Source organism: Microtus pennsylvanicus, chromosome 8, assembly GCF_037038515.1.
Source record: "Microtus pennsylvanicus isolate mMicPen1 chromosome 8, mMicPen1.hap1, whole genome shotgun sequence".
NCBI lineage: Eukaryota > Metazoa > Chordata > Mammalia > Rodentia > Cricetidae > Microtus > Microtus pennsylvanicus.
In genome coordinates, this window is record NC_134586.1 from 95,658,984 (window position 1) to 95,673,271 (window position 14,288).

Sequence of the window (14,288 nt, forward strand, 5' to 3'; positions counted from 1 at the left end):
AATCCAAAGAACTATGGGCTGTATGTAATGTGCTGTATGATCTATTGAAACGTAGACTAAGCATGAAGACAAAGGGGTTATATGCTAAGGAAAAGACTTTGGAGGTATCGGGACCGTTTCCCAGGCCAGAGGCTTAGAGCAAAACATAAGGAGAAAGTCCAAGAGGCCTTGAATGGGCAGAGAAGTCGGATGATGGGATGGGCATCAGGCTCCTGAATTTGGGGTCTGGGGAAGATCCACAAAGACAGACTCCAGGGTCAGACAGAACAAGGACAATGTGTAATCCTAGAAATGACAGGAAGGAGGTGGGACCTAGGCTTGGACCAGCTACAAGGAGGAAGGGATCCACAACAGGACCCAGAGGAAGCCATGCAAAGCTCGGGAATAGCTCTTAGTAGACATCTCTGACCACAGCCAGGGACCGCTGTCAAAGGCAACCAAGGACATGACTTCTCCCATTCCACTAATGAATCTTCGGATGCTTTTTTAACTGGGGAGATGGTAAAATCCCATCTGTGTCTGGAGGCTGGTGGGTTAAGAGGAGAGATGAGAAACGAGGTGACGTGGTTAGCTGCCTGGGCAGAGTTTATGAAACACAGGGAGAGCTCTGGAAGCATCCACTGAACGAATTCCCGCTTTGGAGACTGTGCTTGCCCAAGGCAGGAGGCTGTACTGTGACAAGATTTAATCTTGTCATATGAAACGACATGAACATTTTATAACTACTGCACTCACGTTAATGTTGGAAGGCCACACATTCCGGATCCACCCAGGGTCTCTCATTATTGGAATCTGAAAAACAAAAACATTAGACATTAATTAGAGAGGCTGAGGAGGTGGATCCCTGGTTAAGAGCATTGGCTGCTCATTCAGAGGATCTGGGTTCAATTCCCAGCACCCACGTGGCAGCTCACAGTCACCGTCACTGCAGTCACAGGGGATCTGACGCCCATTTCTAGCCTCCAGGAGCACTGCATGAATGTGGTGCATAGACACACACCCTTCCACATAAAAATAAAAGATTACAAATATTTTCAAAGAAGAAGTTAATTAGAGATACAAGTCAAGTAAATCATGACCTGGGCCCTGCTCTTATGTCAAAGGTTTTAAGTACTGAGAATAAATTTTGGGGACCAGGCCCATGGCTCAGTTAGTAAAAGGCTTGATGACAAACATGGGACCTGAGTCTGATCCCTAGAAACCACATCATAAAACTGAGCATGGTATCATTAGTTTGTAAATCTCAGCACTGGGGAAGCAGAGACTTGCTGGTCAACCAGTCTAGACAAATTGTTTGTAATCCAAGCCAGTGAGAGTCCCTGTCTCAAAAACCCGAGATGGGGTCTTGGGAGATGGTTCAGTGGGTAAGATCATTTGCTGTGCAAGCTGAGGACCTGAGTTCAAGTCCCTAGCACTCACTTAAATACTAAGGTGAGCACGGCAGTGTGTATGTATAACCCCAGCACTGGGGGTATGGAAAGGCAGACACCAGGAGCTCACTGGCCAACTGGATCAGTGAGCCTGTCTCAGGGAAACAAAGGAAAGAGTGATAGAGGAAGACACAGGATCGACCCCTCTGGATTCTGAATATGCACTGATAGATATTCACAGGCACACAGGCGCACACACAGAGACACACAGAGAGAGACACACGCAGAAACACACACAGACACACACACACCCAGAATGACAGCTGCCGTGGGACAATGGTCTTATACCCTGTAAAGGTTTGTCAGTTGTACTGGTTTAATAAAATGCAGATTGGCCAGTAGCCAGGCAGGAAGAAGAGGCATGTCAGCCAGAACAGGAGAATTCTGGGAGAGGAAAGGCTCAGTCTGCAGCTGTCACCTAGACTCAGAGGAAGCAAGATGAGAATACCTCCCTGATAAAAGGTACCAAGCCACATGGCTAACACAGACAAGAATTACGGGTTAATGTAGAATGTAAGAGTTAATAAGAAGCCTAAGCTAATAGGTCAACCAGTTTGTGATTAATGTAGACCTCTGTGTGTTTCTTTGGGACTGAACAGATATGGGACTGGGCAGGACAGAAACTACTGCCAACAGACACCATAGATGATGGCTCACATTTATAATCCCATCACTCAAAAAGTTGAAGCAGGAAGATGACAGAGAGTTTGAGGCCAATTTAAGCTACCTAGTGAATTCCAGGCCAGCCTGGACTATAGAATGAATGAGATCCAACCCCCAAAACAAAACCGTTAGCAACAAAAAAGTTTTTAAAGGAGTCAATAGGAACACTCTGGAATTGGCCAGAAGCGGGGTTTGGAGAACCAGTGACTGTTAAAAACCACAGGACGGAGCACTTTAGCAGAGAGAATTCCAGCTCAGCCTGGAAAAAAAATTCGGGACTAAGCAGCATGTCGGGGACAGGGGGCTTTACTTGGTTCGCAGAATGTGATGTAATCATAAATTTCATTCTTTCCCTCTTTCCCCATCCCATCATCCTGTGTGAAGCACACACAACCTATTGACGAAGCCACAGGTTGGGCAGGGAGGAAGCAATGGGATAAGAAGTCAGGACAGAGCGCCTCAGGGCAGCCACACCTGTTTCGTAGGTGTGTGTCGCTAGCTTGTTCACCTCTAAAGGGATCCTACCGGCTTGTGTGAACTGAGTCCAGGGAGACTAAAGGGCAAAACCTAGTTCCCTGATTCCATTGTACAGTGTGTTCATGTTAAAAGAGACCACACCATGTCTTCTCTGAAAAGGACCCAATTAACATCGCCCAGAGCATATGACTATGCCTGGTTAGCCCAGCTTTCTAAAGGACGTGCCAGCTGCCCAGGGCCTTTAATTAACTGCATCCTAATTTTGTTCAGAACATGCCTTTCTTAGCTTCCTTTCCCATGGTAATGATAAAATTCCCAGACCAAACAACCTAAGGGAGAAGGGGTTTATTTCAGAGCACATTTAAGGTAGTCCTGGTGGGGAAGACAGCTCACTAAGAGCTTGAAGCAACTGGACACCTTGTATCAACCTTCCAAAAGCAGAGAGTACTGAATACATTCATGCTGGCTGGGGCTCAGCTCCTTCCTTCAGCTTAGGCGGGACAGGATGCCCTTCCTAGGAAATGGTTCTGCCCACAGTTAAAATGGGCCTTCCCGTATTATTTTACTTGATCAAGATAGTCCCTCACAGGCATGCTCAGAAACCCATTTATCTCCCAGGGGATTCTAGATTACATCAAGTTGACAAAGACTGACAATCAATACTAACTGTCAGAACCCATAATTTGAGTTCAACTAATAATAACTCTAATGGACAAGCCCCCTCCCATCTTGATACCACTTTGGCCGGGCTGGCTTTTCCAACCCACATTTCTTGGTGAACTGCTGGTGAATGGGCACATTCTGCACCGTTTGATGTTGAATGCCTGGCAGTGCCTGTTAGGGTCCTGTGCCTGGCTTGGTTCTGGGAGCATAGAGATGGGTGAGATGGGCTTCTCCTCTGTGAGTTGCTTTGGACTAGGGGAAAGTAAGAATGTGTCTGACCAAGGTCACCTTCAAGAGATGCCCAGTGTGATGGCAAATTACCAACTTGGAAGATTCCCGAATCAGCTCCTAAGGGAATCTCAGTGAGGGGCTGGCTAGATCCAGTTGGCAGTGGGGGGAGGACTATGTGGGTTGCTTTAAACCTTCCCACTGTAGGCAAGACCATTCCCTAGGCAGGAGACCCTCGACTGTGTAGTTGTAGAAAAAGCAAGTTGAGCAGTTGCATGCATTCATGGCTCTTGACTGAGGATGTCATGTGACCAGTTGCTTCATGTTCCTGCTACCTCAATTTCCCCACAGTGATAGGCTGTAACCCAGAATTGTGAGCCAAATAAACCCTTTGACCCTCAAGTAGATTTGTTGTGTATTTTATCACAGAAACTGAAAGAGAAACTAAGATACCTCAGGAATGGTGACAACAAGAGCAGGAAGCCTGCTCCCACCTTCCTCCAGAATCAGACTGGAGAAGGCGCCACACCATGAGCAAAAGACACCATCTGACATACTTCCTAAGCCTGAGTGTCTCCTGAGGAGAAGCAAGAAGACATGGCTTCTACAAACATGGAAGGCCCAAGTCCCAAGAGGGTCACGTGAGTGCAGAACCTGCAGTGTGTCTGTAGTGATGAGGAGCAGCGGGCTGCTTCCCACCACCCGGCTAGCTTTATCCAAAATAATTACACAGAAACTGTATTCATTTAAACACTGCCTGGCCCATTATCTCCAGCCCCCTATTGGCTAACTCTCACATATTGATTAACCCATTTCTATTAATCTGTGTAGTACCATGAGGTGGTGGCTTACCGGGAAGATTCTAACCTATGTCCATCTTGAGCCGGAGCTTCATGGCAACTGACTCCCTTCCCTTCTTCCCAGCATTCTGTTCTGTTTACTCCGCCTATTTAAGTTCTGCCCTATCAAAAAGCCAAGGCAGTTTCTTTATTAACCAATGAAAGTAACACATAGACAGATGACCCTCCTACATCACATGTCTAGGAGTGAAGGGGACAGGAGGCCCCCAGGGGGAAGATCCAGAGGCATTCAGACTTCTGTAGGCCATGTATTCAGCATTTTAAGAACATGTTTCTCAAAAGAGACCCTTATAGGAGACTATTGTGTAAACCGACAAATGGGAAATCACCCAGGTCCAGTCTGGAGAAGGCCTCAGGGCTCCCCATCCTGTCTACAGAAAATCTCTGGACCATAGAGCAAGAAAAATGAGGGGACGAGAGGTCATGTCAATGATCTCTGTGTGGAGGATGTCCAGGAGGCAGAGAAGTGAGTCACAACATGTGGCCATGTTAAGACTCAGGCAACATTGCTCCATGGGACAAAAGGAAGGATACCAACAGGTAAGTGTAGTTCTCACACATAATCAGAGAAACTTCTTATAGAACAGACAGAGACTATCATAGAAAACCATAATTAATCAAAACGCAGAGAACGAGAAACAATGTGGTGTCCAGTCCCAACTGAAATATCTACAACACAGTTCATTGTTCGGGTCTTGTTTAGGAAGCCATGCTGGTGAGATTTCATGGGTGTAGCTTCCCTGGTATTTCCAGGAGCAAACTTCCTGCTCCCACTTCGTGACAACCCCATGGCATCTAATGACATCCAAGTTTGAAATGGCCTCTGCCTGTGGCATGATGAACCCCCATCTCCATCGGATGCAGCAAGAAGATATCCGACTTGAACTCAGCTGTTAGAGAACAGCTAACTCAAATTCTTCGGGGGCCACAGACACGGTCATGCGCACAGGAGTCTCTCAGTAAGACAGCTGGACCAGCTTTCCTGCACTCATGGTTGACCAGGAAAGCTGACAGCAATTTAAACTCACAGTGGGTTCATTTATCCCTGATTAAAAGTGAAATTTCGGGCCGAACCCCAAAGCTATTCTTCTACCAACAGGGGTGTGGTATCTCTAATGCCACCTCCCATGGAGAGTTGGTTTGATTTTATCATTTAAGCCTAAACACAGAAACACCAAAGGTGCCAGAAGTGTGTGTCATTCCACAAGCTCCGTGGGTCACGTGGTGAGATGGTGGAATGGGGATCAGATGGGCAGCACCCCAGCCTTTGACCTTCCAGGGCTTTCCAAGAAAAGCATAAAAGTAGAGCAAGGTGGGACTTGGGAGATAGAGCCAGGAGGAAATGGAGTTCAACTACACAAAATTTGAAGCTATCCAGGGCTACCCAGGACCATGCGTCAAAGGGAGGGAGGGAAAGGAAGAAAGGATGGAATGAAAGAAGGACATAAAACAAGGCAGTTGGGTCTGAGCCTTTTTTTAATGGTTTGTTTGTTTGTTTTTTTGATTTTCAAGACAGGATTTCTCTGTGTAACACCTCTGACTGTCCTGAAACTCGCTTTGTAGACCAGGCTGACCTTGAACTCACCAAGATCTGCCTGTCTCTGCCTCCTGAGGGCACCACCACGTCTGCCCCTTTTTTAGTTTTTTAAAGATTTATTTTGTATATTATGAGTGTTTAGCCTGTGTGTGTGTAAGTACACCTTGTGTGTGCCCGGTGCCCACAGAGGTCAGTAGAGGATACTAGAGTCCCTGGAATTGAAGTTGTAGGTGGTTGTGGGCTGCCGTGTGGGTACTGAGAACCAAATTAGGCTCCCCTGGAAGAGTAGCAAATGCTTTTTACCCATGAACCACCTCTCCGGCCTTTTGTTTTCTTAATAATGCTCAATAATATGTAGTATTGAGGGAGTCTGATCATGCCACGGCGGATCCTTGTCTCCAGTTAAAAATTGAGATCTGGGCTGACAGGATGCTATCATGGCATGGTACACACTAAATCACCCCGGAAACATCTCCCCGTTTGGTCAAGGGGAGCAAGCTTTCTTCTGTCTTCCTTCCTCCTCTCACTGCCACATGCAGCACTTGTCCCGTACTTCACCTGGACCATTCCTCCTGCCTGGGTCACCCTTCAGCTGCCGAGACACTGCCAGTGTGTCCTGACCTCGGCCTCCTCCACTTCCTCAGAGAGGACTGCTCCTTCGTGGAGCACCTGCGTGGTTCCCCACGCCGCTTAGCTCAGCTTGCACGTGTACTTTTGCTTGCACACGTGTTCAGCTAATGACAGCCTTCTCCAATAAGGAGAACACGAACATAGCCTGTTCTTGTCATCTAATTCCCCGAAGCCTCTGGCCACGGTAGATAGTCATTAAATATTGCGAAATGGAAGAACAGAGGTATAATTTTCTCAACACTCGGAGCCCAGAGAGTGGAGCCCAGAGAGTCGAGAGAGTTAGCCCAAGTTACACAACCAGCAGATGTATGTGAGGGAGCTAGGGTTTGTCCCAGGTTCCAGTAACTTCAAAACCAGGGTGCCATCAACTTCAAAACCAGGATGCCATCTGTATTCCAAACTCACGACTGCAGGAGGGCCTAAGACTGGAACAACCTTATTCTCAAGCCTTCCCCAAAGGGGAAGGGAACACGTCCAGCTCCCTCAATAGCTCTATTTGTAGCCCTCTGTGCCTCTGCCTTGGGTCCAGGAGTTTCTTCTACCCCTCGTCATATCCTCATGGCTACATGTGGGAGAACTGAGGTCCCCAGGCCTCACCCGAGGCTCACACAACCGAGTAGCTTCTGCAGGACCTTCTGCAGGTGGGAAGCCAAGGCTGAACACAGAACTGGCCCACGGAACAGACCCAGCGAACGTTGCTTGAAAGGAGGGCCCAGGTAGAAGTATGTAGAACAGATTCACCAAGGACTTGGCCTCCATGTCCTGGAGCACAGTGAGGGGGATGGAGCTACCTGCTCCAGCATTCTCTGACTCCAATAGGTATGCAACACGTGACCTGTGCTTCCAGACTTTGTGGGTACTCCGTAACAGGGATACCAAATGTCCGTAGATTTAGTGAGGGGTGCAAAAGATGACAGGTTTAAGTCACAGCGCAGAAATCACTGTTCAGAGATTTGTGAGGGCCTGGGATAGACACTTACAGGGAGCCCATGAACTCTGCCACAACAGGGTCATCCGAAGGCTTACTGCTTCCAGCCTACCGATACCCCAAAAGTATGCTGGCCAGGGAAGGCAGACTTGAGCTTCCATGAGTACTGCAGACTGTGTGTACATGAGAATGTGCTTGTGTGTATATGTGTGTGCGTGTGAGTGTAAGAGAGAAAGAAAGAACTGTGTGTGTGAGTGTATGTAAATATGTGTGTATGTGTGTATGACAGAGTGTATGTACCTATGTGTACATGCATGCATATGTGTGTACATGTTTTAGATTAACAATAATATCCTCAAATTCTTTATGACTCCTGGCACTGAGGCAGGGAATCTACAGTCCCCCCTTTAAATCTGAGCCACTTGAGTAACTGACTTAATAACATTAAGGACTCACAACAACCTCCTCAGAGGCCAGGTTGTGAGAGTCCTTGTGGCATCTCCTCTGCCTCCAGCAATGCTCTTTCTCGAAGAGTGCTGGCTACTAGGTAAGGACTCTAATCTGGGGTGCTACCCCTCAGGGGCTTCTGTGTGACTCCAGTCCAAAGTCCCCACTATGCTGGGCCTTCCAGCTCCCTCCTCCCACAGGCTTAGCCGACAGGTACCACCACTGATCCAGGCAACATGGAGGGGCAGACAAATCCTCTGGCTGAATTGCACACACATTCCAGACCTGAAATGTCCCCTAATGAGGTGGTGACTTAAGCTAGTAAGTTTTCTTCTCCTTTTTTTAAAAAAAAATATTTTGGGTCTTTTTTATTTAATTAACAGTTAAAAATATTTAATGTTTTCTCTAGGAGAAATTGATCATACACAATGTGTCTCATTGGGACATTTCAGTGCTCACAGATCCTAATTGCCAGCAGCTCCTTCTTCTCTCTTGTTCCCCTCCCACCCCAAGGACTCCCGTTCTCTTCCTGCCTGGTCTTCCTTCTACCTTCACGCCTTCTTTTTAAATGACCCAATGAGTTCCATTAGGGTTTGCAGGAACACGGATAGGGGTTTGATTACAGGAACATGGACACCTTCTTAGGACTACACAATTGAAGAAAACATCCCTCCTTCCCAGCAACCATTGCTTGCCTAGAAACGCTCCGTGAGAGGTGGGGCTGAGTGTGTCACCCCTCCCCCTTCATAACAAGATGTCCACGGGCCCAGTCTCGTGAAGGTTAAACCAGTTGCTATGAATTTAAGACTGCAATGGCCTCTCTTGTCCTAAAGTCAGCCTTCCACACCACTTCCCACCTACTTCCTGTTGGAGTCTCACCACGTAGGGCAGGCTGACCTTGAACTCACAGAGGTCTGCCTGCCTTCCAAAGGCTGGGATTAAAAGCAGACACTACCATGCCCAGCTCAGTTCTTACATTTTTTTAAAAAACATTTATTCAGGTGTGTGTATGGGTGCTCCTCTTCAACAGCATGTGGGGGTGGGTCAGCAGGGACCTTGCGGGCCTCAGCTCTGTCCTTTCATTATGGGAGCACCAGGAAACAAATTCAGGTCATTAGCTCCTAGCCGTGTCACTGGCTTCACTTACATTATTTCTGCCCCTTCTACACGGTCCCCAAGCCTTGGAGGAGGTGATATGGTTGTCCCATTTAGGGATGACATTCAGCAGTCACTTATTCTCCATACTGGGACCAGTTCTGACTCTCCACAGTTAACCACCACTCAGCACAAAAAGAAAAAGGGAAAAGAAGTGTTTGTGAGCAAGGCTGAGAACAGCACTAACCCATAGGCAGAACAGAGCTGTTTAAAAAACAAGTCTGCCAGGCACACCGTGTCCACTTCGCAAAACAACAGGGCCTTCCCCATAGGCAAGCCAGGAAGTTTGGGAGCAGCGTGTTCCAGAAGAGTAAACAGACAGAATAGAGCACGTGCCCAGGAGCAGGAAGGCACTGGGTGCCTCTCTGTGCAGTGGCATGCATATACCTGGAAGAGCAACTGTGCCTCTCTGAGCAAGAACATCTGTCTTGTCTGTATGGACAGTTTTGTCCTTTGTGTGGTTGCTCAGTCCCCGCTCCCCACTGTGTGTGTGTGTGTGTGTGTGTGTGTGTGTGTGTGTGGTGTTTACAACAAAATGACACCCTCTCCTGAGTGAAATCAATCCCTCCTGGCTATTTACAAAAAGCACCACGCAGAATCCACGTGTTTGCACACGCAGATGCATCTCTGTGGGGTCAGGTTGCCTGGGAAACTGGCCAAGTCTAGGATCCAGAGTTGGCAGACAGCTATCCCAGTCTCCTTGGCCTCCCTGAAGCCCTGGCCCCTAAGCCTGGAGACAAGCCCAAGAGCGTTGGCTCAGACCCACCCCTACTCCCATCTCCAGTAGGGAGACGTTCCAGGAGGGTTTTTCACAGCACTTGGGTCGGCTTTAGGGAACATCAGTGCCATGGTGGGTCACAGAAATGTAGTCAGAATGAACGGCTATCAGGAAGAAATATCTGTGGCATGGTGACATGGGGTGGGTGGTGCTGAGGAGACAGAAAGCCTGAAAGATAAGGACAGAGATGGCAGACACAAATCTAGAGAGATGGAGCAGTAGGGATAGACAGAGACAGACAGACAGACAGAGATTAAAAAGAGACAGAAATAGAGATAGAGAATCCGAGAGACAGAAGAATAGTCATGAAAAGACAGGAGTAGAGATAGAGAGCCAGGATTAGAGAGACAGAGGTGGAGAACCAGGGGGAAAGAGAGGTAAACAGGGGCATACAAAGAAAGATACTAGAGAGAGAGATGCCAGAGGTGGGGGACAGAGAGGCAGAAGGGAAAGGAGGGAAAGGGACGTTCAATGCAGTCTTCCTCCTAGCCACCCATACAGTCTTTGCTAGGTTCTTATTGCACTCGGTCCCTTCCTAGTCAGGCCATGCCAAGGAGGGCAAGGTTTGTCTCTCTTGAGACTACAAGTGGCAGCTTGAGCAATGCCTTCTTTAAATGTCTCTATTTTGGGGTTCTTTGAGATAGGATTTTGCTACCCAACCCAATTGTCTTGAAACTTGTAGTAATTCTCCTGCTTCATCCTCCAAAGTGCTAGGTTCACATGCACATCCACCATGCTCTGCAAAAATCTTTTATGTCACGTGTTTCAATCTATTTGAAAGGTTTTTTGGGTTTTGAGGCACTAGGGACAGAAGGCAGGGTCTCGTACATGCTAGACCCATGTACCACTGCTGGGCTTCATCCTCAGCTCTCCTGTCCTCTTACATGTTGCTGCCCTGACGTCCTTCCAGGACTAGCCCTGTCTGGGAGGAAGTCTTTCACAAGCAAACCAAGTCAGAACCTTTCTAGGCTCTCATGCCCTTGGGCCTCCAACCGCGTGCCTGTCCCTTTTACCAGCAGACAGGGTATTTAAAATATTTTAAGAACTTAGGACTTTTCAAGACAGTGAGACACATCTGCTCCTGGCAACTCCAATCTACTTCAAGAGGAAGATGGGCGTCGAAGTGGTTCCTGATGGAGTCTGCTAGCTGTTTGGGCAAGAAACTGCTTAACTGGACAAGCAGGACCCACAGAGAAATGACTGCTGAACTTGCCTAAAGGTGAGATGAACCTTCCGGGTTCTTGCTTCATGAGAGTCTGCTAGACATTCTGCAGGACATAGAAGAAAGTGACTGACAAACTGCCAATATAGGTAGAACTGTTTTTGAAATTTCCTGCTTCATGGAAAAGTCTGCCGGATACTATGGGCCTATAGGCTGAAGATGGAGGCCCCAATGGTACAGAAGAACTTTGGGTGACTGTCCAGGTAACGAGATGTCTCTGTCATTTCTAGAGTTTGGAAGTTGCTTACAATGTGCTTCCTGTTTACTTAGGTAATATTATATCCTTCTGGAGTCTTTGATGGAGTTGAAGAATTTATACTTATAGTTTTCCTTAGTTATGATAAAAGATAAAGTAGATATAAATATTGTAACTATAATTCTTGCTTGATACCTGTTTTGTTATATGTAATTTTACTATGTTAAAGTTAAAACCTTCCTTTTGTTTTTTACACAGGAAAGAGGAGATGATGTGGGATTCCCCTCTGTATGCTGTGAATACCATTGGTTAATAAAGAAACTGTCTTAGGCCTGTGATAGGGTAGAGTAAAGCTAGGCAGGGAAATCTAAACTGAATGATGAGAGAAAAGAAGCAGAATCAAAGAGAAGCCATGGAGCCCTGCCGGAGCCAGACAGAACTTTACCCAGTAAGCCACAGCCACGTGGCAATTCACAGATTACTAGAAATGGGTTAAATTAAGATGTAGGAATTAGCCTATAAGAAGCTAGAGCTAATTGGCCAAGCAGTGTTTTGAATAATATAGTTTCTGTGTGATTATTTCAGGTCTGAGCCGCAAGACAGCCAGGAAACAAACAAGTGACCTATTACAACAGAGACAGGCATGGTGACATTGGTGTACTGATAACCAGACAGTGCACAGGCTAGTTTAGCAAGACAGCATGGGCAACAGCCTAGGCAAACAGGCCTCTGCCAGCCACGACAGACACGCCAGCCCTGGATTCCCCCAGAAATGACACAGACTAGCGTTTGCTCAGCAGAGCGCAACCCTAGCCCATCACACACGTTCTTTTCTTTAGTGTAAGAGAGGTGAAGACACAGTCCATACAAGAGTTAGATGACCACAGAGTTAGGGGACTTCGTTCAGAAACTAGTATGCTGTTTGAATTTGACAACTATCCGGCCTTGTTGTTTGGCTGTCATTGTTGTTACACCATAGCAAGAGGGCAGAGCAGTAACTCTTTAGGATGACAGTCCTCCTTATGGGCCACTTGGGCCATGTGCTGGGAACAAGTTCAAGAGCTTGAGGCAATCAGAGCGGAGGGACTGGAGACCGGGTTAGTCACGTCCACTCACACACGTCCTGGGCACCGGCTGTGGTAAGCGATGAGATCACAATGGGGCAATCTTTATGAGGATGGAGATGGGCTGCTTGGCTATCTCGTAGTACACAAGAAGGAAGTGCAGAAGCTGGGATCTGCAATCTGGCATGCTGTGTTGTGTGTCATGGAGGAAGGAGGAGGTTTTTTTTTTTTTTTGAGAAAGGTAGAGAAGAGGAGGGAAGATGATCCAGGAGGACCAGACAGTCAAGGAAGACATGGGAAGAAGAGAAAAGTCAACAAACATAGCAGGATAGTCTTGATGCTGGGAGAAGTGAGGACCCAGGAGTTCAAAGCCAGTGGAGAATGAATCGAGAGAAAGAGAAGGAATTTGACCACTCAGAAAGAAGAACTAGGAACAGACAGAAGGACCCAGAGCACCAAAGACATGTTTTGTCTACCGTAGTGATGGTGTGATCCCAGCATAGCCACAGAGCAGCCATCTGGAAGCGTGGGAAAGAAAGATGAGCTACAGTTCACAATCCTCATCATGACTGTCAGTCATGATTCTCATTCTGTACCAGGGATGTAGCCTCACCCTAGGGGCTCTTCCATTTAGTAATGAAGAAGTCAGCACGCAAGCAGCTTTTATGGGGCCTGCCCAAGTTCAGACACTGCGGACTGACTAGGTCTGTCTTGTCACAAAGTCCTTATTCTCTCAGATTCCATCTCCTGAGAGGCCCGTGCTGAGGCCCGTAGGGTGGGTAGCAGTAGAACAGAGAGAGAGGACATCGCCACGCAAACCGAGGTCACACCTGAGTAAGAGTGTGTTTGTGGCTCCAGGTGAATGTGTATGATGGAGATTGATCCTGGCACTGAAGTGAGCCCACGCATGGAGTCCATTGGCCTGCACCTGCAGGGATTTCTTCTAACCTGTGCACCAAGGCAGACCATGACAGGAACAGAAACTCCTCCTCCTAGACGAGCCAGGTTCCACACCATGTTTTTCTATTAAACCAATTGAATTCTCTAAACACGGAGGGTATTATCATTATGGCCTTTCTGTTTGCTTTTGTTTGAGTTTTTGGTTTTGTTTTTTTTTTTTTGCGGGGGGGAGGAGGGGCTTCAAGACAATGTTTTTCTGTAGCTTTGGTACCTGTCCTGGAACTAGCTCTTGTAGACCAGGCTGGCCTCGAACGCACAGAGATATGCCTGTTTCTGCCTCCTGAGTTCTGGGGTTAAAGGCGTGGGCTACCACAGCCTGGCTTTGTTTTTGTTTCAATGAAACAGTTTCAGCAAAGTTGAGTCATTTCCCCAGGCCACACCAGCTGGTCCAGCTAGACTCATCTTCAGGTCTCATTTTTATTCAGGTCTCAGGTCTTATTTTTAACACAGCTCCTGCAGGTGGATGCCGCTGTTCCCTACCCTGCCCGGCCCCACACTAGTCTGGGAACTCACCGAAGGCAGCCCCCAGCCTCATACGCCTTGTTCTTTAGAGCGGGGTACATGCGACAATCACCTGGTGACCCTTGACTCATGAGCATGAAGGATAGAGAAGGGGGTGACATCACTATGCTTGTGGCCAGAAGGCATGGAAGACTTACTTAGACCGTCCCAGCACGTGTGGTGTTGATGATATCACATGTGTGGTGCTACATGTTCACATGTCGCAGACTTGAAGAGTGGGAAAGACAGCCTCCTAACCTTGCAGCCATCAGGAAGGGGTGGGAAGATCGGACCTCACTCCCTCTGCTACCGCCTTGCTCCCACGCCACATGGACTCTACACCCCTCAGGACACAGCACCTGTCCACCCTGAGGCAAAGCCATGGGAGTTCTTAGAAAGCTGAAATCCACACAACCCGATAAGTACACCTCACTAGCTTGCCCCTGTGGAGCTGAGATCAACTCGTAAGGTATTTCTTTCAACACAAGGATTCGTCCTCAACAAGAAATAATCCCCAGGAGAGATTGCACGTGAGTCAGGGCTGCAGGG

The 14,288-nt window shown here is 47.6% G+C and overlaps 1 protein-coding gene across 3 annotated transcripts in view; it reads right to left on the reverse strand.

The window, feature by feature from the left end:
- Positions 1-14,288, reverse strand: part of Lpin1 (lipin 1) — a 118,882-nt gene that overhangs the window by 86,356 nt on the left and 18,238 nt on the right. For all 3 annotated transcript variants that reach the window (XM_075984035.1, XM_075984034.1, XM_075984033.1), the window contains exon 2: positions 736-792. In XM_075984035.1, the coding sequence (XP_075840150.1) occupies positions 736-792 (57 nt within the window). The remainder of the gene's footprint in view (positions 1-735; positions 793-14,288) is intronic.